This window comes from Ptychodera flava, chromosome 8 (assembly GCF_041260155.1).
Source record: "Ptychodera flava strain L36383 chromosome 8, AS_Pfla_20210202, whole genome shotgun sequence".
In the NCBI taxonomy this organism is placed as follows: Eukaryota; Metazoa; Hemichordata; class Enteropneusta; family Ptychoderidae; genus Ptychodera; species Ptychodera flava.
This window is the reverse complement of record NC_091935.1, coordinates 26,428,675-26,453,817: the sequence shown is the minus strand read 5'-3', so window position 1 is coordinate 26,453,817 and position 25,143 is coordinate 26,428,675. Positions and strand designations below refer to the sequence as shown.

Here is a 25,143-nt window from a genome sequence, read left to right as displayed (position 1 = left end):
CCTTCATCAGTTTCATTAAAACATTTTGTTCTATGTCTTCAGCAAAGCCAACCCCTCCAAGTCCTGTGATGGTTTGTGACTCCACTGTGGCCAGAGATCTGACATGGCCAGCAACCAAGACTGGTAATCTAGTGATACAGCAATGCCCGGAGGGGACCACAGGTAGATATATCTTCTTTCTCATAAACTTTGCAGAATTTCTTGAATTTTTCTGGAAAAAAAATAATAGAAGATGATATGTATAAGAATTCCCTGTAATGTTGCCTGTATATGCATTTGTGTACCGTAGACACTCAAGCATTTTCCACGTAGGCCATAACTCATCATTGATAGGTTGGTCACGGAAGCGGAAGAGATTTCAAAAAGTACATTAATTCCCCTTCATTGAGAGGAAGTTTTCTAAGGGAAAATAGCTAGCCAAAACTTGTTAAGAGCCAGTAATTTGTTCAGTGTGAGGCTAAAATGACACATGGTGGATATCAGATCAGAATTTTGTGATTGTTTCTTTCATATTTCATTGCCTTGTATTTTTAGGTCAAGCCATCTGGTACTGTGATGGCACGCCTGCAAAATGGAGTCCAAGTTCAGGGCCAGATCTTAGTGACTGCAAATCACAAGCTGTTGAACAGATCAGTGAAATGGTAATCTTCTTTTACCTTTTTGGCAGTCATGTATGATGTAGCTAAAGTGTCCTGCAAAAGACCATTGAGAGAGAGAGAGAGAGAGAGAGAGAGAGAGAGAGAGAGAGAGAGATTGTTTGTTTGGAGTTCCCCTTGCTACATCAGAGCAATTGTATTTTAGAATATTGGAAATATTAGCAGGGTGCCCACTTTGCAAAACAACAACCGTCGTTTCTTTAACTTCAGCAAAGTCACCTTGTCAGACATATCCTATTATATTGTACACATTTTGACAGATTTCAAATATTAGCAGTCCCAGTGATGTCCAGATGGTGACAGAATTGCTAGTGAAAAGTACTTCTGGCAACCAGACACTCTACGGCGGTGATATCGTGGGATCCATCGATAATATGAATGAACTACTACTGAACATGGATCCGTTCCTTCAGAACATGACACCAGAGGAAAGCTATCAGTTTGCTGATGGTGTGGTGGAGGTATGGCTTTATATCCCAAGCTGTTTCAAGCAGTTACAACCCTTTATAGCAACATGGTGTAAAAGCATTGACAAGCACAGTGACAAAATTATCATCGGTCAATATTTATTTCTGGGTACAGATGTGTCATAAAAAAAGGTCTGCATGCATTGTTACACTTTCAGAGATCCTGGGACTAAGTACACGGTGTATACAGTCTGTTATTATATACAATGGATTTGTATTGTGGTAGTGATCATTTAAAGTGCATATCACATTTAGACTTTCATGAAAGTGTATAACTTTGAAAAAAAATTGTAACATTAATTCCTTGCTGTTCTTGTCATTACTTCCCATGCTATTTGGGTGGAAATGGCCGTGATATGCCATTCTGACTAAATTCACTGTAGGATAGTTTGTTTTTCAAAACTTGGAAAATTATGGCCTTCCATATCATGGGCACTACATTTGAAAAAAATTTGATGTAAAGTAATTTATGCAAATATTTCGTTGCATTTTATTTGTTATATGTACATGCAGTTTCTTATCTGTTAGGGTATCAGCAATTACAAAGTTAAACCTTGCAATGAGCTTATGTCCTCTGTGGACTTGTGAGTGCCATATGAACTTGATATTACTGTATGAACTTGAAAGTCAGAGAGTGCAGTCATTTTTGTCAGATCAGAACTTCAAAATGTAGAATATACATGAATATTGATATTGAGTGGGATTTTTTTACTTCAGGCGAATCTGAACACAGGCAGTAACCTACTTGAACACAGCAATGCCTGGGTGGATCTACCAACTGACAAACAGTCTGAAGAAGCTACAAAACTACTGCAGTGTATGGAACAGAGCGGATTCATGCTTGTCAATCAGTTACAAGTTGGCAGTGCTGTGGTCACAGTGACAAACAAAATTTGTAAGTTTTGTTTTGCCAGCATGATCAAAGGCAATGCAATTGACTCAGGTTTACAAAAGTAACAGCAATAATATTGAGTGCATATTGCTATTAAACTTGCGACCCATAGGGCACATACTTAACAAAGAAGAAAGGTATCCAAACCCCTCAGCTGCTTCCCATCCTCGATAAAGATGTTTCAATAATTGAGTTGTATTGTCACAATTCAAAGCATGCATGACCCCTTCAACTTTTTATAGCAGATTTGACTGAATTCAAGTGATGCAATTGTATATCTCTGAATATTGAACACTATATTACATGTATAGCACATCTCCGGCTGCTCAAGAATGACTTTAAAGTTATTTTGAGTCATGAATTTTTGATAAATAGTAAGAATTGTTGTATCCACATTTCAATAATATTAAATAATTCAATTTTGCATATAATAGTTTGGGTGTCCTTATACAGAACATAATTCTCGGTTTGCTCTCTGCAGTGATGGAGCTTTCTGCCCAGAACACCAGTGATGAAAACTTGACAGATGCAGAGTTTCCTGGCAAGGACATGGAAGATGATGCCACTCAGTGGAAATATGTCACAGATTCAATAAAACTGACCAATGAAACATTGAAACAGAAAAGTGTGAATGGTAATTTCCATGTCTTTAACCCTTTGAGTGCTGTAGTTTTTCCCAATTTTAGTGCAACGTTTTACCAACTTTTATGATATTTTCCAAAATTTTTCTGGTAATTTTGGACCAAATGAACACAAAATTTTATTGACCACAGTTTTTTATCAAAATCTTGACAAAAATCTGACAAAAAGTGACTTAGGTATACTTTATAAGGGCAACAAAAATTAACTTTGGTACTCAAAGGGTTAAATCTCTATCAGTGTATTTATACTTCTTTGTGCACTGTAAAGTCTGTCATAAGTTCTTCAAAACCCTAATTTGCATCAGTGCTACTCAGGTTACAAAGTTTTTCTTTTCGTTCCTAAATCTGACTTCTTCCTTTCATAATTGCTATCATTTTTTCCAGTATGCCCAATCCTCTGAATGTTAGTCACATGACCATGTTCAAATCAAGAAAATTAAAATTTTCGGTAAGACTTTTACATGAGGGAAATCACAAAGTGACAAATTATAGACTCCACCAAATAACAATGACAGTGTATTTGCCATTTATGTTGGTCTGCTTTGATATTACTTAATTTGATTCATGTTCAATTCTCCTTTCCCAGACACAACCAGGTTGGTGTTTTTTTTATACGATGAGATCAGTGGGTTTCTGTCCGTTGGTGGCAAGGGCAATACTGCTGAAGAAAGTAACAATACCACAGAGAGTATTGTCAATTCTAAAATCATATCAGCATCAATAAACCAAATGAGTACCCCTTCAAATCTTGCTGAACCAGCTATCATTGTGCTTGAGCACACGGAGGTGGGTGTTTTTTTTTGTAGAAATCTTCATCCTAAAATACAAATGTTACTAAAATTGACCAATGCACTGATTTTTTTGCTTATTCGTTTAGTTTGAATATGAAAGTCTTTACAAAGCCTGTCAAAATAGAAGCATCAGTGTTTGTTTTCATTTTGTATTTTTAAGCATGCTTCATATTTCTTTTTCAATGAAATTTATCTATTTGTTATAGACATATTACAAAGCATTGCATGTTATGTCCATGGAACAAAGATTGTTACTGAAAATGTTGTGAAATGGACATTTCCTAGTTTTAAAGCATGGTTAATGACAGCTGTCTTGTCGTTCATTTCTTTTTGATGTTTAGACTGAAAATGTAACAGCTGCAAGATGTTCATTCTGGAATTTCACCAGAAGGTAAGGGAGATCTTCAGAAATATGGGACCCAAAATTAATCATACAATTTTGAAAACTGCCATAATATTTCTAATTTCCAATGGATAGAAAGTTCTTACTGTATTCCCCATTTTACTTTCCTCTACAGTGGTGATGGTGAGTGGTCAGACTATGGTTGTGAGACAGTGGAAAGCAATGAGACACACACTGTGTGTGCATGCAGCCATCTTACAAATTTTGCTATTATTATGGATATCAGAGGCCTTAGGGTAAGTCAAACACTTTTTTATAAATGCTCCTATTATATTGCGTAAGTGTTAAAAGCACTCTAAATTTTAGTCTCCTTGTTCTGTTCTAAGTTTTGAATAGAAATTAACATGCTTTATCACAAACTGTCTAATAGAAGAATGTCATGGTAAACATTTATTTATTTAAACAACTTTCTTTATTTTTATACTTTAATGAATTCACAGACACACTTTTCAGGCTGGTTTGAGATTCTTTCTCACCCCTAGAATTACAAACCTTTTGGAATCGGTTCTCATTTAGCCAAAGATCGCCCTCTTCAGGTATACATTGTTAAAAATCAGTACTCTTGTTTTTATTTTCAGATCCCGCTGGTACACCACTTTGCTTTATCAGTCATTACATATGCTGGGTTTATTATTTCTATATGCTGTATGGTCCTTTGTCTGGTCACATTCTGTGCTTGCAGGTAAGCATACGTCTCTTTCTCAACTCAGTAAAACAGGGTTTCCTCAGTGTATAATTATCAATGCTCGAGTGTGAATTTGAACAGGCAGTTTCATGATATAACTGGCTGTGACACCAGGAGAGATTATTTTTTGCATAAAAGAAGCAAAACAAAGTGGACATGCGCTTGTAAATGTTGACATACTGTCGCAATCACCCAGAACAATTATTTTGTGACTCTGTCCAGATTTTCAACTTCATAAAAATGGACAGTAGTTTGCCCGATTATTTTTCATGCATTTACCTAGTATATAATCTCTACCTCTATGCCTGACAGAAATCTACAGAATGACAGGAACACCATACACAAAAATTTGTGTTTGTGTTTGCTGATTGCTGAGGTAATCTTTATGGCTGGGATAGACCGGACAGAAAATGAGGTAGGTACTGATCTTTAAAATCCATTAGTTCAATTACCTTTGTAGGGACACTCATAAGAAATATGCTCTTCCAAACTTGGAATGCAATATGAATATTTGTAATGGCTTGAGGAGCTTCCATCTCTGAAATGAACGTGTATGTATCAAAGTGTATAAAAGAAATCAGCTCTTCCAAACTTGTAATTCATTATGAATATTTGCAATAGCTTGAGGAACTTCCATCTCTGAAATGAACATGTATGTATCAAGTGTATAAAAAAGGATGGTTCATTTCATGTCCTTGTTGTCAGGAAATGAATTTCCTATATTTCCAAGAAACTTTTAGTTCCACTGCCTGAATCTTGTTGCTACAAAATGCCAGTAATTATCAACCAAATTATACTAAGATATAATATCGATTTTGTTACCTGCCCAACCCTCCCTCTCTCCCACAGAAAACCTGCGCCGTGATTGCTGGTCTTCTCCATTATTTCTTCCTGGCGGCATTTGCATGGATGAGCTTGGAAGGCATTCAGATCTACGTGATGCTGATTGAAGTCTTCGAAGCTAAAAAGTCAAGGAAGAAATACTACTACCCTTACGGCTATGGTAAGCAAATCAGAAATCCACTCACATCTATTCTACACTGTCAGTCTGCTTTCAAATATGTGAAGTGATCTCCATATCATCAAGTGTAACAATGGCATATCTGCAAGCGTAATAATGCTTTTTGATAAATATTGTCAGAAAAAAACAATATTCCAAAAGCAAAGATTGCTTGTGATGAACAAAACAACATCCATTATACCTCAAAAAATTTCAACTTTTGAACCAGTTATAAATACTACTCTTACAATCACAATATCAGGAGAAAGGAGATTCTAAATGATATGATGTATTTTTTTATCCTTTCCAGTGGTTCCAGCCATTGTTGTGGGAGTATCAGCCGGTATCTATCCGCAGGGCTATGGCACTTCACAGTAGTAAGTTAATCTTTATTTAGGTGTTCAGATCTTGTAAGAGATCAAGTCTACTGTTTAGGCAAACAATTTCATTGGCAATCATCAGGGAACAGCAGAAATGGATTGTTCCCATTGTTGCGTCTGCTTGGGAGTTGAATTCATTCACTGGTTGTAGCAGTAATGTTTATGACATGCCATTGTGAATAAAATTGCTCACTTAGAAAGCGTATATGTGTCTCTTGTTCGAAAGAATTATGAATTAATCTGTGGCACATACACTTTGCACTGGTTTCTGAACGGGTTATTCAGATGTATTAGGAGATTAGATATGACAGCTTTCAATACATAAGAGAAGTAGTGGGTGATTGTTATGACATTGTGACACTAATAAAGGCTTGAAAGTAGTGATTACAGCTACTTCTCTCAGCAATTCTCTCGTTGTCTGATTCATTCAAGTAAAATTTTCCATGAACTTGAAAATTCATCTTAAGTTTGCAAAATAAAACAGCAAACCAGCAACAACTGTCGAAAAGATCTTTTTGCCCAGAAGTCAGTGCAGAAATCAGTAGGTGTTTTTACAAAAGTATGCCTTTGATTGAAGTTTTGCAAAATTTTGTGAAAAAGATATCATTTAGACTCGATCATCACTGTTCATCATGATGCATACTTTTGTATTTATACAGTTTTCTTGTAATTTTAAAATCTTGAAGCAGTCTGGATGGATGAGATCAAAATGTTCTTTTTAAGCCAGAATCTCTGGTAGCAAAACCTGCGATTCACTGTTACAGCAGTGGTCTCATGGAAAATTTAAAAAGAAATCTTTTTACTGACTGCATGTGCTTATATTCTTGCAAAGATAGTGTCAATTCCGACTGTTGTCAATTTACTCCTGTGTCCAGTTGATATTCTGTTTCAGCTGTAAATGGTATTTGACAAACGAATAAGTAATTGTTTTGGTATGCATTGTTGTTACTAGTATTGTGAAATTTTGTCGTGCCAATTTGGCAGACACAGGGGTAGATCTCTCACTCTTGGTAAACTCAGTATTTAGCTAGTCTCGTGTTGTGATTTAGTTAATGGGTAACATATGTCATTTTCAGTGTGCGTAGAATTCAGAGATCAATGATAGATTGCAGGTTACAGTGTACTATCTTGTTTAACGACAATTTTATCTTTAAAAGGCTATTTTTAATTTTATAAATTAATCAGCTTTTTTAAAAGTTCAAATATTATAACATCGGTCAAAACTTTTATTATTTTTTAATGGAGATGTGTCAGCTCTGAGCTGTCTGTCATTTATACGGAAATTAACAAGATATTGGAAGAGGGATATGCAGACATTGGCAAATATTGAAAGAGACAATATTAAACACAGACAATGGCAACATCAGCATGTATAGCAGACACTGTCAAATTTATTTATGTTACTATGGCAAGTTTACAAGGAAGGGAAACTGACCGTTTATCAACCACTCTCGCAAGTACTACATCCACAAAACTACTGGCGTTAATATTTAAATTTTGATTGGAATTGCAAAATTGAAGGAAGTGTGAATCACAGATCTTAATATCTGCCAGATTTATACCAAAAATCCAATGGAATTTCATCCTTCCCCACTCAGTCTCATCTGGATGATCAAGTAGTGATTACTACTGAATCTGATTTCTTCTATTTATTTTCCTATTGCAGTTGTTGGATTACCATAGAGAGGGGTTTGATATGGGCATTTGTCGGACCTGTTTGTGCGGTAATCCTGGTAAGACTAGTGTTTGTTTCCTCTTTGTGTTTATTTGTGTAACATTTGTTTATTGAGATCTCAAATTATCACAGTCTATTACTGCACAGGTTCAAGTAGAAGGATTTGCGTCTGTAAATATTCAGACAAAAGCAGATTGACATTCCTAATCATATATAAAGACGGATATTATAAACTTTTATACATATCTGTATTAAGATTCTTTCTTTGCTCATTTCCAGGTGAACATAATTTTTCTGCTTGTTGCTGGTGTTATAATGTATCGTCACTCTGGCCATGCTCCTAGTATACAGCAGAACAAGGATGCATCTCAACTGAGGTAAGAGTTCTGAAATTGGCTGTCAGTGTTTATAAAATGTGAGATTCAGACTTTGAGCCAATTCACAAAAAAAACAATCCTTGTTCCTGATGCCAACATTACAATGTTTTTGTCTTTATTGGATTTATGAAGTTTGGACAGATGATTGTAATAGCCTGGCTGAAGCTGGCTTCCTGACATCTTTACCCATAATATAATTATGCTTCCTAGTTGCTGTTAGGAATTGTCCCTGTCACACAAATGCTTATTATAGTGTTTTTGCTAATGTAGGAGAACATTGATAAATGATTTGGGAACTCTCATACTGTTTCTGCTATCCCCCAATCTGATTACATTGATATACCAAGGGGAACTCTGGTTAAAACAACTTGGGAACATTTTTCTGCCTATATTGCCCTTAACGAAAGTTTAGTTTATGTATTACACATACTGACTGGATTAATAATCTGGATATGTTGGTTTGAAGAGAATGAAAAACACTCTCAGGTGTCTCAAAGTGACATTCTCCAAACTCTGTTTCACCCAAATTACCTGTTCTAATCCTCTGGATTGCTGTGAAATCCACTTTGTTCAGCAAAGCACTGGTTAACTCACAAAGGTTTAATACTTAAAGATTGCCAACACAGATTGCCGACACAATTTGCAGGCATGAACAACGTCATAAGCTGCCGTTTTATGTTATAGGTATACATACATGCACTTTCAATACCAGTGGTGTGTAGCTTGAAAATGTCAACAAATCTGTTAGACAGATTTATTTTCTCCACTTGCCTTTTGGAAAAATATATGAGTAAATGTTAACAATTTTCATTTTTATACACTATTGAAAATTTTGTTAAAATCAGAAAGTTTACTAATGCTAGATGTGTATATTTTACCCAGTTCACAGCAGCCATGCCCATCAATGCGACGACGCTCAAGTAGTAAATTGATGTAAGGATGAAAATCAGCCGCTTTGTGTCTTGAACTCATTTATTTTCTGCATTCGACAGTAATGCTCTCAGTCTCCAAATGCATGTTGCGAGGTGTCCTTTCATAGTCTTCTGCGGTATCTCTTATTGCATTTCAACAACGGTTGATCTTAATATGTCACTCTACATGAAATCTCTCTCAATTAGGGCGTATTTGCTCTGATGGCAGATCATACTTAATGCCCGTCAGTTATCACAATATGTCACCCAATTACTGCGGACAGCATGTTTAAGCCCCGTTGTCCTAAATATCTGACAAATCTTTTCACACATCACTTCATTTTATTCCCTGCTGCCATTGAACTGTGCTAACATATTCTTCTACGAACTAAGTTGGTTGTCATGGCAACAAAGGTTATGTTTATTACTCTAAAAACACTTTCATGGGATGTAAATATAAAGAGTGTAAGTAATTGTGTGCAAGTTGTGTTGTATGATTTTACTGATTATGTCCAGATTGTGTTATCATTTAAACACTATCTTAAATACAGTCAAGGTTTGATTGTGTCTGCATGTCTTTTCTTCATCTTTTCCAAATTTCTGACTCTACAGTTTCCTTTTTTTTCTCATTTTCAATCATATTCGACTTATAAAAAAATACTTACATCCAGAATATTTTTGTCCTTGATCTCTTTATTTGAATTCTGAAGTCTTGGTAAAACCAAATGCCAAGAAACTCAGTAAGTTTCACTCACTTGAATATACATTATTAATCTATCAGCTGGGTTGCAACATGGAGCAGGGTTTTTTCCCTACAGCACTTTTCAATCGCTCACGACTCTCACCTTCTGTACAAAACACCACTCTCCCATTATATACATTGTCGGCTCTATCATTAACTATGGATGTTGGCTATTTTGGAAAATTCCCTCACTATAGGGAACAATTTGTCAGGAATATTACATGGGAAAGGACACCATAACCTTCTCCATCTTCTGTTTTTTTTATTTTCTATGATTACTAGACTAAGTGTACTTTTAGATATGACCATAATTTCAGAATGGTTTATCGGTATAGAGTCTATCAATGGACATGGTGAAGTCATCACACCATATCATCATTCATTCTCATGTGATATACTTTTTCTATTAAATGCTATGATTAAAGGTATACAATCACCTGTAATCTAAATATGCCCATATATGGTCAATGGGGCGTTCCTAGGTATTCAAAATGCTATGTGAGGGCGCTGTTTTTTAAAAAGCGGCCACCCGCTTAAAATCTGTGATTGTTAGATTTTTTCTTTCCATGGTAACTTTGGCAAAATTTGAACAGGTGACAGTATACCTTTAAAGTGGCAGATGGCACAATGTTTGGAGAGCACTGGGCAGGATCTTCCTTACAAAAGCAATCAACTTTTCTTAGAGGGTCCTTGCATACCTTGTTAAAGCAACTGGACCCCCTAGAATTATATTGATTTATAAAATTTGTACAGATTGGGCCTCGTGTTCTACAGTCTTTCCCCAGCAATTTGTTCTCTTCAGTCTTTTCAGTCTTGGCAGCATAAATGGTGATGGTTGTTCATTGTACACACAGAACCAGATTTTATGACCTAGCAAGTGTACCAATGATGTGCTTCGTACATATTTTTCAGCAGAGCGTTATAAATAGTAATAACACAAATTAATTCAAGTGCAAAGTAATAATATCTGTTACTTAAGTTTCATGCATCCTGCAATCTTCAGACAGAAGTGAAAGGATTCCTAGCAACACTCATATTTATATGTTTGGGACATACCATTCAATTTGTAGGTAGTGTTAAAGTTTGATAAATAATATTTGTTTTGGCGGCAACATTTTGAAAGCAACTCAGAGCGTCTGTTATCAGCTATCCATCAAAACAAATAGCATTTATCCATTTTTATCACCATCTGAAAACACAGTATAATGGTTCCTCCCAACCATATAAATGAGATTGAATTTCAAAGAAATTTAATTCTGTTTGAAGATTGCAGGATGCATGAAACTAAGTAAGAGTTATTACGTCGTACTTGAATTTATTATTTTCACTTCCATTCTTTCAGAGCCTGGCTAAAAGGAGCATGTGTGTTGCTGTGTCTACTGGGCATCACATGGGTATTTGGACTGTTATACATTAATTCAGAAACACTCTTCATGGCTTACATATTCACCGTTTTGAACGCTTTCCAAGGTCTCTTCATATTCGTCTTCCATTGTCTCATGAATGACAAGGTAAACCTATTTTGATACATAATAATTTGGTTTCCATGTGACTTCATCCATGCCAGAGCCATATAACAACTGTTTATTCACTGAAATTGAAGATATGACAGGACGTGCTGAGTGATGCCAATGTGTCACGCTCATTATGTATGTTGGCATTATTTCTAAAGAAAACCTCTTTTGTCAAAATTCACAATAAACACTATTAGGACGATTTTTGGATCATCATATTGTGACAAAAGGTGGAAGTTAATCTGTATGTTTACTTTTACCTTTTATTATTGTATCCAGTCATATACATCTGAATGAAAATCGTTATTAAATTTCGATTAATTCTTTATGCTATATTTGATAAGAGTGGAAGACAAAGAGAAAAGTAGCGCGCTCAGATTGTTTGACGCCATTAGCCTCATATGATAACTATTTTTAACCCTCTCATCAAAAATCTGTCGTGACAAATGGATATTTCATATAGTGCATTCAATTTTTCAGTTACAACCTGAATGAAAGTCAAAAAACAATTCATGTTTGTTCTGAAGGTAGACATTAATTGAAAATGTGTACGCTAGTATTTTATTATTTTGTTCCTCACTTGAAGGTCAAGAAAGAATACAAACGTCATATTCGTCACAGTCGTTGCTGTCCTTCATGTATCCGTGACCGTATTTCAAGTTCTGCATATTCAAATCAAGGTCAAGGGTCAAGTGGTGCTTCTAGCAAGGTAAACTTTACATGCAAATGTAATTTTCTTCGAATAAGCAAGAAAAAGAGATGTTGTTTCTCATCCTAGTTTGATCTAGATTAGTCTCATTAGCCTATTTTTCATGTTCACTTGAAAAAGATTGCACATTAAAATGACATTTTTCCATGCTGGGCAGAATGTGTAACCTGTAGTATTTTTAGGATCGCGTGTAGGCACTCTAAAGGTCTGAGCAGTTATCATCATCATTATTCCGTGTATCAGAAACCCACTGCATGTAGATATTCCTGTTCTGCTGTTTATGATGTTAATAGGGAAAGCTTAAAAGAGAAAAGACCAAGAAAATAATTATAAAACACTGAACACTAATTAGGCTTGAGTGACAGTTGTTTTAAATCTTGGTTTATGTGATATTGTTTGACATCTTGTTATTTTGGAACGTGGCTTTGAAGAATTTCACATTCAAATTAGATGTCATGTTATGCACGTCATTGATCTTGATGCCAAGACAGCTGCAAAGATTTACTGTGTTTTATTCTACTTTGCATTCATTGTATTCATTGCCACCCTGGTGTCAAGATGATCATCTTTTAATCTCATCATAATTGCTGTTAAAATGATATGATCGATGCACAAGAAATCTGTCCTTTGAATTGCAAAGTATTATCGGAGTTTACTCACCTACATATTTTACATACTTATGTATCTAGATATCTATGAAATTGTTTATGATACTCAAAAAGAAATAACAGAGATAGTCATTAATTTTTGTAGCTCATAATGACTGTTCGTTACAATTCCTGATGGATTAAATTCATTTTGGATTCTCATTTCGCTGACATTTAATACATTGATCTGTATGTATTGTTAATAGTTGTGTGTTTCTTTTCCTGCAGAAAGCAGCAAGAGCATCAATGGGGAACCATTCCTCTGACAAAAGACACTCTGCTTCTTCCATCAGTCAGAACATGGGTAAGTCGTCCTATCATTTTACAAAACTGCTCCTGTATAAGCACAGACAGCTTGAGGGCTTTTTACCATTGTTATCTTCGCACTGTGGAGATTACCTTCTGGATTCAGTGTACAGTGGTGAAATGTTCTCAAGAAATTGCTTTCGTCAAAAGTAGCATGCAATGCTCTTATAAAAGCCTTTCACTTTTTACATGTACATCTTTTATTAACATTGCCATTTTATGTGACCTGACAAAGCAGTTGTAACTGAGAGCTCATTAAAATATGTGACGACCAGTAATCGCCCCGGCCGAGGAAACTGACTGCATCAGATATTGAAATGCAAAGGCAGTTTGTCTCATAGATAATAAATGTCTTGTCACTTTGAAGTAAGATGATACAGTTATTGCAACCATGCATCCTCAGTAAGCCTGAGGAATTTTGAAATGTGATGAAATGTGAAAAGCATCTCCAGTTAAGCCAGTTAATCTTCTGGCCATGTGATTGTAACACACATCAAAAAAGGAAAATTCAAAACTGCATGGAACCTTCAAGGGAGTACTACGTGTACATGTATAATGTATTTTCTGTTCATACATTTTGTAGTTATTCTTCCTGACAGTATAAAAAAGTGAGATGTTCAGAAATGACCGCAGAAAATATAATAATTGTAAATTTTATTTAAATTCATAAGTATGAGGACAAAATGTTGTAATTCAAAACTGATCCATGTTTAATTTTCTCTTTTCTGTTTTCTTTAAGATTAAATCTGAAATTTTGATTTTTATTTGTTCATTTTCATTTTTTCTTTATTTTTTTTCCTATATTTACTTCTCTGAACAGTAGGCACAGCAGGAGCAACAACAAGAGCTGTAGCTGTCATCCAGCCCATGTTACACAACGGAAGTGTTTATGAATACAATCCAGAAACCCGGGAGAAAGGAATACAGGCAGATATTTCACCTGGAATCACGAGACAAGATTCACGTGAGGAAATGCTCAGGGAAGCTGTCGATGTCAAGTTTAATCTTCAGCCGCTTGATCTTAAGCGGACTAGTAGTGATCCTTGTCTTTTGACGCCTTTGAATCAAAATGGATATGCCACGTTTATGTTTGATCAGTTGAGTAGAGATGGAACATCTGACACCTTTGACAGTGTGGAGGACAGCGCAGCACATCACAGCATGCCAAATCTCCTACTGACATCCCCGCAAATCTTGCAGAAGCAGCAGCAGCTCGAACTTGTGGACAGAAAAATTTTACAGAATGGCAAACCGCCGCAACTTGAAAATCTTGGTGAGCAGGATGTGTCCCTTGTGCAGTATCGAAGAATTGGGAGCGACTGGAATGTTCGCAATGGCGGAACAATCTCCAGAGCTAGAACTAACAGCGGGAGTAGCAACTTACCAGTTCATATAAGGCACACCAAGATACTGGACAGTGATGGGAGACCTTGGAGCCGAATAAGTATCAGTCCTATCTTAGTCAGAAAACAACTACTTTCACTGTCTGGGCAGGATGCAGACAATCCAAATGCAAGGGGTTTATTTTCTCTTGAAGACAGAGCAAAGTCAGGGAGTGAAGGGTCAATTGTTCTAAAGAAATGGAGGACAACTGATGATATTGTCACTTCATCGTCCATTTCAGATGAAGAGACAACAAACCAACCAACTGAAATCAGCGACAGTAATGGAGATGTTCCATCTGTGAGGACTAAACCAGATGGCACAGGGTCTCATGGATCTTATCAGGGTGGCACCCCCAGAAAGAGCAGATACACCTACTTTGAGACTTACCTGTAAATCAACAATCATTTTGGCAGCAACACAGCCCAACTATTACATAATTACACACTGTATGTTTGATATACATTCAAAATTCATATGAGAAATCTTATGAAGCAATGTACAAGTATAATTTACGTGTTTCCTAATAGTGTTTGTTTTGCCCCTTATGATTATCAATAATTGCAGATGAAAAAATTGAAATATAAAGGAAGACATATTATTACTAACCCCAGCTAGGATTTCCTCACTGGGTGTCCATGATAGAATTTAATAATTCTATAATTATTATAGAACATTGTCACAACCATCATTTATCATGTTTTTGTTTAGATGCAAAATGTTTTTTACACAATAATAACTGATAGGATGGGCTAAATATTTAGAAAGCATTATTGATCTGGTGGGTTGAACATAATAATTTTTCATGAATAGCCATCAGATAATGTTACATGTTACCCAAAACAGTACTTTTTATATTGAAATGATGTATAAGTCCATAACAGTCTTTAATTAATTTTTCAGGTTTTCTTCAGTTTCCAAGTATTCATGTATTGACAAAACAGTGTTTCATGTTTGCATTCAGTTATGGCATTAGTCTGCATTTACAGTATGTGTTTGCCACTAAGGCAAAAAACTAAACTAATATTCAGACTTTGATTATTATGATTTATCAAATGAATTGCAGTATACACTTTCGATAGCCCAGTGCAAGAGGGGCATATCTCCTATGCTGTAACACAGGGGGTACGCCCGTCTTGCACTGGGCCATCGAATTGCAATCAGTTATTGAGTGCCTTCACGATAGTTAAACATATTTCAAGAAATAATGCCACACTGAGAAAGGTGCCTTTGATTTACCCGTGAAAATACTTGAAAAGTAATCATACTTTACTTTGTGAAATGTACAAATATTTCAAACTCAAGGCAGATGCAATTTCCTGCCTTAACTCTGTAGGAAAAGACAATTCAGTGATTATTGTGAAGGCAAAAAAGAAGTTCCAGACAACATGAATATTTCACAAAATTAACTTTGTAAAGTCTGGCCTTCTGTTTTGCTGATATGAAGTTTTCAGTGTCTGTCTAATGATGTATAGGATGTAAAACTGTGGTCACATAACATCTCTTCAACCTGAATGTGATGACTGCCCCAAAATATATACATCATCAGAATAAATGTATAAAGATTATTCTCAGCAAAATAATGTAACATCAGAATAATCTGTAAAATGTTTGTTGTTTTGCACAACAATCATGGAACTTGTAAATGAGTTTGGTGTATGTTTCATAAATTGAAACATACCCTAGGATAATGTTAAATTGCAGAACTGCGTCATTCCATCATTTACACAGGGTGTCAGAGGGCTATCAGTAACTGATAACTTATTGGTCATGAAAATGCTCAAAAAAAGGAGGTAATGTCTGATCTATAGTATTTACAACATAACGTAACTGCCATAGTATTTTCTCTGTCATGTGCAAATCATGTCAGTTTATTTTAAAGTGATCTATAACTGCTTGGAATATTTTATACACTGACATAATATGTAAAGTTGGATCCCCAATGCTATGTTGCCCCATTGAAACTGTTTTTGTGCCAAGCCTTCAAAAGCTGTGAACTTTGGTTAACGTTTGACAAAATGAGAAATTCAAGTTCATTAAACGTCAAATTCAGATGATTGATCCGCATTGAAGAGATGATGTATCAAATCGGAACTTGTTCAAGATCGCTTTATCTGCAAGGTTATCAAAACTTGAACATACCTTAATTGAAATTCAGACAGATTAGAGGTATAGAGATACAGAAACTAACATTTTGACAAAGATTTCAATCTTTTATTCAATGTATCAGTGAGAGTTTCTTAGTCTCTTCTATGCTGTATATTGGAATATCCAGTATTTAGTTTCTCAATGCAGTACAGTATTCATGTATGTTATTCTCGACATATTAATTAAGGCATAGACAGACATTCAGGTGTAAACAATAACTCATGACATGAACAACAACTGTGTTTACAAGCTAAATACTGAGTATCCTAACATATACATGGAAGCAGACCAAGGAACTACTTATACACAGAAAAAAGACTGAAAAAGTCAGCTTTAGATGTATATGTGTTTTGAGTGCCCCTGTAATATTATATCATTATTGCTCATCAGTTAATATTGACAGGAATGTATGCGTATTCAGTCGTCAGTGATAGATTTCTAACCATATGTATAAGCTTTATAAAGATGTCATGTAGGAAAGTTGTTTTTAGGGATTTTCTTGCCAGTAGATCTTTTTTTTTAAAAAATTGGCTCTCCTATTTACATACTTTAATATTTTCTATCATTGTATTTATACAGTCATGTACATATGTTTCATGATAAATGTAAATTTTATCCAATAAAAGTTTGACAATTTTTTATCAAAATCTAAAGTTTATTTGGCCTTTTCTAATATTTTGAGATCTGACAACCAAACTTTATGAATGTACATCTTTCAGATCTTGAGAAACCGAGAATAGGTACGGGACTGAGCACATTTATCATACCAAGGCTCGGTTTTGTTCAATGAACAGAGGTGAATTCTGGCAAGAACATGATGGTGGTACCACAATGCCGGCCCGCTCACCAGACTGAAATTACCCATAAAGCAACTTTTGCCAGTTTATTTTCCGAAAATGCCGCCGATATGTCCCAATCGCAACGTTTGGACACTGTTGGCAAAATGCATCCAATGAAGTCCTTCTCTGGAACATCAACATTGTTTCATTTCTTGGAATAGTTCTCCTCATAACATGGCACAAACAAAAATATATATTTCTGCTAAGGTGACCTACGGGTACATTGGTCGAGAACCATTTTTTAAATTCACATTTAGATTGGACCCATTGAAAAACGGCTAAATTTGCCAAAATCATGCGTTATTTTTAAAATGCAGAAAAGGTATTAAGCGTATGGTTGGAGGATCAGCCTGGTTATAGGAAACAAACACATTTTATTTATTTGCCCGAAGGCGCCTTTAATGAAATTCTGTTGTTTGCCGCCCGCAAGGGGGTATGGTTTCGTGCAAGATGAAGAAAACTATAGCTCTTTCCTGTATCCTGACTAATAGATCTAGCGAGAAATGGGTATATACATTTTTACACTGAGATTCATTTCTGCTTTTGTTTGTTAGCCTGGCGGGAGGGATCGTTTTCGGACAATTTGAGGACGGCAGACGAAGAATTTTATTATAAAGCTTTTAGAAATTTTAGAATCTAACACAGAATCGTTGGTTCCCATAGCATATGTAAAAGTAATGAACATATACTTATCGATTGTTGTCGGGTATATTGCTTTCTAACGTTACCTGAATAGAGTCACTCGTACTTCAATTTGTCACTAACATTGCGGGCAGTAAAGCACCTTACTAGTGGCAGTCCCATGGCGGTCATTTGAAAACTAAGCAAAACATTCTCAGTGTTAACCCTGCTTTTAAGAACAGCCAATTGAGCATAAACCCAACAAAAATTTGGCGTCTAAGGAAGTTTGCGCCTCGAAACTGAAAGACTTAAACTTTTACCCAAATTTTCCTGAATTAAACTCGAAACCATTGCGTTTCGAAATCAAAAGTAAAAATCAGGGTTCACAATGCAACATTTTGTTCTTCAGAAACAAATAATATATAACTCAATAGTTACGATCACCTAATATCCTTCTTTTAACTCGGAGGGGGGGGGGGATAAATTCTTCGATTTTCAGAAACATATGCCCGTGAAAACTTTATTCACTCCATTGGCTTCAAAGTGAGCCCCCAAGGGTGGTACACCAAAACAGTATTTTAAAAGGCGCATTTTACCTTAATATGGTAATGTTATGTTATATTTTTTTATTAGGCCTAAAGTGTCATGTGTGGACTTAAACAGCTCGGTTGTCACATCTTGCCCCAAGAGCTTACAAGACACTAAAGAGTGAATAAAGAACAGAGATATGAATAGCTCGAAACAAATGAATTTAAGTATAAAAAGCTTCTCGTCTCATTGAAAATTTATGACAAACATAGGATGCCAGTTTGGACGTCATCTCACTCATTAGAGATTTCAGTCGTATATATTGTTCGTCGTCTGCTTAATGTTGAGATCATATCTGGCAGGGGCCTGGTGGTCATAAAAAAGCATATACAATTTTTTTCCAAATCCTTGATGTATGTTTATAGGAGTCAGTATTTTATGCATGTTCTAAAACCTTTTTCGAGTCGTATGAACGCCGTAGTTTCGAAAAAATTCTTAAATGCGAATGCGTCATGTCTTGTCGATTTTGACCGTGAGATATAAAAAATGCTTTTCATGCTCATCAATTTTGCCGCCCCTTACAAGACCTAATCGCGAATATCTTAATTTATTTTTATTTGCATGTTGCGGTTCTGTCAAGCGTTTTATATTATCAAAATCAGACGATTATTTCAACCTGAAACAACTTGAACTTGAAATAACCATGCAAAGCTATCAGACATGGTTGATAAGGTGTTGGTCCAAACATTTTATCATCAGATTTATTGCCACTTATCATTTTTTCGAAAGTGAAACACTTTAAGAAGGATACGGTCATGCAACGAATGGGAGCAGCCTCATACACTTGAAGACTTTCACTTGCAAGGCATTGTTTAAGTAATTCGTTTTCAATTTAAAAAATATTTGGCCATTACCTATTTTTTCCTCTTTTTTCCTCTTCTGTAAATAAGTGATCGATTGCAGATTGCTCGTGGCATGAACAGCGGTAATGCTCGGCACAAATCGGTACTTGATCGCTGCTAATCATCTTAGCTCGCAGCCAGTATCATTAACCGAGACGGCCTGGAAGGGAGATCGATTCTCAAGCTTTCCAGAATAAATGCAGTTGATGAGCTCGCGCCAGGGTCTATGCAGCTGCTGACTGATGCAGTGTGCGTGATGCCTCACGGGAAATCGGTTTCCTTTCTCAAAGCGTGACCTGAGATCAAAACACTCACATAACAATGGCTTTGAAATGGTGGCTGTTGTGATGTAGTGTCGGAGGGTAATACAGCATTACTATCTAGCAGCCATTGGTCAGCACGAAAGGAATGTGATTTTTGTATTGATGATAATGTATTCTGCAGTTTGTTCGATCTTTCCATGGGGAATATTTTTTGAACTTTCCTATGAGAAGAGTGTCAATCAATTATTTCGCGAATATCAATATGCATTATGCAACCATTAAAAAATTTCAAATAACAGAAACTAGTAGTTAGGGAGCATTCGTTTTTTATGGGGAGGGGGGTCTGTGGTAATCGGGGGTGGACTTTTACAATCGTTTTTTGGGGGTTCAAATTTTATAATAAATGGTTGGAGAGTTTCAAATTTTACAAAAGGTTTGCATGATGGAATTATGGCAAATAACAACATAATTGACAGAAAAATAAGTAAAACAGAATACGAACGTGGCTTTATTCTGTCTTAACAGGTGATAACAAGTAGAAAAGAGCACTTTTGTTCACAAAATTAAATTTTCAAGTCGACCAAGAGAAATGTGTCATGCCAATGTTCACGACATAACTTTATAACACTGTAAACTGGGGAATATAGCTCCAATATTTTAAAATATGGTGTTATATGGAGTATTTGCAAAGATGTTTAGACTTTATGATTACACATATTTGAACAAACGGGATTAACAAATATAAACAAGAACACCAGTGGGACAAATGATTTTTTAATCAATTATTCAGGAAAAATATAAATTTTTATTGGCGGCCATTTTGAATATTTACTGATGTCACATGACCACATTTTGCATATTTTGTTCCAAGTGTTTTATGGTGATTTTAAAATTATACCGGGACAGGCTTTAATTATTTCAGAAGTCAGACGTCATGCCACATGGTACTTCCAGATGTCAACAACACAGGGCCTTAGCGTGCAATCTAATCGGATGAATAATTGGGGAGGGGGTAACTAGAAAAATAGTTTGGAGGGGGTCGCCTTTTGCATTTCATTTGTAGACTAAATTCCACCTCTGCGAAAAAAACGAATGCTCCCTGAGCACAGAATTTAATTGTGTTAGTTTAAAAGATCTGGGATCGACCAATTCAAAGAGAGATATACTGTCACAACAATATGTCTTTGTCCTCCGAATGTCCAGAGCAATTTGCTATGTTTGATGACACATTTACAACACTTGCGAAGACTGTGAAAGCTAGTGACGAATGATTCTGTATTTTATCTCGATATTACGGACAAAATGATGAAATAGAAACAATTAGATCTGATGAGGTTGTAGAGGAGTCTGCGCGCTGACGTTAGCTTGAGAAGAACCTGACAGGTCGCAGATGTTGAGTGCCCGATTTGCAAAATAATCTCTCAATAACATTCTAATATGAACGCATAAAATCCGGAATTGTGCCTTTGAGAGCTGTGACTAGATTTAATTATCATCAAACAATTAAGTCTCCTGACAAAATCTGACTGTCCAAGGAGAAAATGAAAAAACCCGAAAACTTGTTTGTCTCCAGAGATCTTATTGATTTTGAAGCTTAGCCTTAAACGATTTGTAAAAAAAAACACTCTTGCCAATATGGAAGAAATTTAATCGGACAAAAAGTATTGTGATCAAGAACGCAACAATGTCTGATAGCTATGCGCGATTATTTCGTGAAATCTAATGAGGGAGTGCCGACAAGGGTTAGCCCTACAGCGTACTCAGTCGGGAGAGAGAAAACATTCATGAATGTCAGTAGCTTCTGCTTCTGAAACTGAAGTAGGACATGACAGAATAACCTCTTTTATCGCACGGTTTACCCTGATCCTTGTCGTCTGTTACCATATGCCAGACATTGGTGTGATTCATTGATCATGTTATCACGAGATCGAGTGGCGATCGGGTCGTCGAACTAACCGACCATAGAGCAAAAAAAAATTACTACAATATAACCGGATTGGAACTGATTGCAGCGCGCAACAACACTCTCCTTTTCGTAATTTTAATTCACGTCGGACATCCGAAGTCTATTATAAATTAACAATCAACTCCAGAAAATCGTTGTTCTCCTGTATGTATGTATGTATGTATGTATGTATGTATGTATGTATGTATGTACGTATGTATATTATTTATTTATTTATTTATCTACCTAGTTATAATATACTTAATATTTATTTACCAGTACCTTAGATTAACGCAAAGTGTGTTCACGAGGTATTACAGCATTACTAATTTGAGGAGAATGTTAGCACATATTATTCATTCTAAATTCTTCATTCGTGATTACATGTCTTACCTGCAGTGACGTTTTGATATTCGGAACTGTTGATTTCGATTGTTTCAATCCACCCATCCATTCCCGGATCCCTCTCTACACGCACACACACACTCTCTCTCTCTCTCTCTCTCTCTCTCTCTCTCTCTCTCTCTCTCTCTCTCTCTCTCTCTCTCTCTCTCTCTCTCTCTCTCTCTCTCTCTCTCTCTCTCTCTCCATCACCACATTGCTCTGCTTGCTTTATGTTTAATCATCAGGTTTCTGTCGAAATAAAAATATCGAACGTTCATGTACTAATGTTCTGATTTCACTCGGCGCACAGTGTGACGTGTGAATAACTACAACTTCCGAACACATGATGTCATTCACGGTACATTGTCTGCCAAACACCCGTGTCGCCATTCGCTTGTTGTCGTGCGATTAAATATCAGGGATGTTTCTTTACATGTCTTAGGTGTTGAGTTGCATGAATTTCTCCTTACAAAGGACATTTCTTGTGAAAAGGTGTCTAGTGTCTCAGTAACTTATCGCCAATTCTATCTAACAAAGTCTGATCTATTGTTGATGTTTCAAAGGTATTTTATTTTCTCGGATAACTGAAAAGCATGTAATCGAATGATGAAAATAGGAGAGTATAGTATGATACTCAGTGTATCCACGATTATATCCATGATAGCGGATGAAGGAAGATTCCCAAGCAGTGTTACACTGGCATCGGCGCAGTTGACGCTATGGTTTCACAAGTGGAATACAACCGTTCATACAACATTTCTAAACTCAGTGCTGCTGAGTGTTGTCTGAAATGAACTTTAGTAATAATTATACAAACTGTTCTTTTTCGATTCCTCTCTCTTACAAATACCGTACTGGGGAGGTAATGCATATCTGGTTAATTATGACACATTACATGTGATATTACATATTGGATAATTCGTGCGGTTACATTGTAATTATTTGGAGATGACTTTTCTAAATCAGAGCGTTTGGATAGTGGAAACGCGGGCAAGTTATTAAATGAAAACCTTTCTTTCTTAACAGGAATTCTAAATGAGTTTGCTATACTTTGTTTTCGTAATGTATATTGAAATGCGAACCATTAGCCTTACCTGCACATCGCTTACTCCACAATATATATGGCATTGTGATTGTTGACAAATGAAATTTAGTCCGCACTGAAATTTACTATTCAACTATAACATGGAACGTTACACGTGTCACATACTGGCTGTGTTGACATGTTGAATTAATATCATAAGCGTCTGCATCTCTACATGATTTTCTTTTCGTGAAATAAGAACGAAAATAATGGAAAATAATCCAAAAGCAACTGCTTTGGATCTTTACATTGTAAAATCCAATTTCACATTCCGTCTTTATCGTCAACTGAGCAACCTATGTACGAAAATGTAATACAAAAATTAGCTGCGATCCTTTGTTAAGATTTTCTCTTGATATTTGGTTGGACAGGTGATGAACATATTCCAGACTAGAATCAATACTGTACACAGTATGATAGGTGCGATTTTCAGCCAATCAGCTATCGGTTTATTTTCATCGTCTCACTCTCAATTTTCTGACGTAGTCATGTGGACAGCTTCCCAGGGACACCTGTGTTCAGTATACGTGCGCTTACCGAACGAGGGATCCTTCTAATCAGAAGATAATTCGCCGACCATCGGCCTGTTGAGAAAACTCTTCCTTTTCTTAAACCGACTAAAGAAGAGAATAATGACCGGTCCCTCTGACATTCTGTGATGTGTGTCCGAGAACAGTGCTCGCCATAACAAAACCGTCACGCGACGGATGGTACGCATTTCTCTATACATCTCCATCATGGTATGATGTGACCATGACAACGGAAAGTGAGGACAATATACATTTCTGTCATCTAAAATTTTGACTTAGTTGTGAGGAGAAGAACCCATTACCTTTTTCTCACGGATCAATGAAGAACGATGACAAATACGACTTCACGCGCTGACTACGGCAATGATGATGGGTTCAGTCACCCAGGCGCCTATTTCAACGACCAGTACCACATCATACCGGTCTCCATGGTCTTGGTGACAACTTTAATCATATTGGGAAATGTTTTGGTGATAGCTGTGGTCTGCAGTACCAAATCCTTCGCCAACGCAAGCGGTTTGTTCATGATCTCGCTGGGATGTGCCGATTTGGGGGTAGGGCTATTCGTCACCCCTCTCAGCGTCTATCCGGCCATCATCAACCGCTGGCCGTACAGTTACTCGGCTTGTGTCATGGCAGCGTTTTTCACCGAACTGTTCTCCTGCGTGTCGGTCTCCTCGATGGCGATGATCGGAGTCGACCGGTACCTAGCGATATCAAAGCCGTTGTCCTACAAGAACATCATGACGACGGAGAGGGCACGGGCCCTCATCATCGGACAGTGGGCCCTGCTGGCAGCGCTGTGCATCCTCCCCGCCACTGGCACGGTCGGTGTGATGTACTATGCCGACCTCTTCGTCTGCAACGTTGCCTGGGAGGAAGAGGCGCCGTACGCTTTCGCAATGGTTGCTGTCGTGGTCGTGCCTTCGTTCATCGCGATTATATTTTGCTACTATCACATTTTTCGCATCGCTCGCAAGGCGGCGCGACAGATAGCATCCGAGAGGGAGAGACTCCAAAACGGCCAAACCAGAGTGTCCATCCTCAACCGGCGTAGAGGGGCACTTACATCGTTCGTGATTATCGGTACGTTCTGTATCAGCTGGACCCCATGGCTGGTCTTGCAAGTTCAAGAGTCTGTTGAAATGTCTATGCACGGAGAAGAAGCGGATGAGGCAGGAACGCATCCTCACCTCCCGCAGCTTCATTTCGTTGCTATGTGGATAGCCCTCAGCAACAGTTTCTTCAACTGCGGCGTCTACTGTCTGTCCAACAAGTCGTTCCGTCTCGGAGCGAAACGCGTCCTGCGGAAGCTCTTTCGCCAAACTGTCTGTAGGCCGGCCAGCGAGAGTGCGGAATGCACGATCGATCGCAGACTTGATATTTGGTCGATCGATGCGACCAGACCACCTGGTTTACAAACAGGAAGGGTCTTAACCAGTCCTGGTTAAGCTGAACACTCCATGATCTAAATGCAAACTGTAAACACATAATTAGAGAATTAGGAGACAAAAACCTAAAGACAAGTAGTGTATACTTCAATACCCATTCAATCAAAGTCAGTCGGCATTCGTCGCTTTTTCTGAAGTCCACAGCGACCACATACACCAAAACTTCAGTTCATCAATTGATATCACCTTATTTCCAACCACATATTTAAAGTGAGCTACTGCATTTTCCATCGGTGGAAAGGGCATGACAAAAACAGGGTGCACTTTGA

General features: G+C 36.8%; 2 protein-coding genes across 8 annotated transcripts in view; both read left to right on the top strand.

The window, feature by feature from the left end:
• LOC139138909 (latrophilin Cirl-like) overlaps positions 1–16,980 on the top strand; it is a 43,587-nt gene extending 26,607 nt beyond the window's left edge. For 5 of the 7 annotated variants that reach the window (XM_070707509.1, XM_070707503.1, XM_070707504.1 and 2 more), the window contains 20 exons: positions 43–162; positions 535–641; positions 917–1,117; positions 1,841–2,018; positions 2,497–2,649; positions 3,243–3,442; positions 3,789–3,838; positions 3,966–4,086; positions 4,429–4,532; positions 4,848–4,950; positions 5,385–5,538; positions 5,846–5,912; positions 7,582–7,648; positions 7,870–7,967; positions 8,850–8,900; positions 9,589–9,618; positions 10,963–11,131; positions 11,721–11,843; positions 12,719–12,794; positions 13,617–16,980. In XM_070707509.1, coding sequence (XP_070563610.1) covers positions 43–162; positions 535–641; positions 917–1,117; positions 1,841–2,018; positions 2,497–2,649; positions 3,243–3,442; positions 3,789–3,838; positions 3,966–4,086; positions 4,429–4,532; positions 4,848–4,950; positions 5,385–5,538; positions 5,846–5,912; positions 7,582–7,648; positions 7,870–7,967; positions 8,850–8,900; positions 9,589–9,618; positions 10,963–11,131; positions 11,721–11,843; positions 12,719–12,794; positions 13,617–14,575 — 3,131 coding nt within the window. In that variant the 3' untranslated portion in view covers positions 14,576–16,980. The remainder of the gene's footprint in view (positions 1–42; positions 163–534; positions 642–916; positions 1,118–1,840; positions 2,019–2,496; positions 2,650–3,242; positions 3,443–3,788; positions 3,839–3,965; positions 4,087–4,428; positions 4,533–4,847; positions 4,951–5,384; positions 5,539–5,845; positions 5,913–7,581; positions 7,649–7,869; positions 7,968–8,849; positions 8,901–9,588; positions 9,619–10,962; positions 11,132–11,720; positions 11,844–12,718; positions 12,795–13,616) is intronic. The other 2 variants (XM_070707506.1, XM_070707507.1) reach the window with 2 other exon arrangements.
• Positions 16,981–23,752: 6,772 nt separating this feature from the next.
• Positions 23,753–24,874, top strand: LOC139138049 (G-protein coupled receptor 52-like). The gene has a single exon (XM_070706271.1). It carries the CDS (start codon positions 23,753–23,755, stop codon positions 24,872–24,874), a length of 1,122 nt encoding a protein of 373 aa, XP_070562372.1.
• Positions 24,875–25,143: the final 269 nt, after the last annotated feature.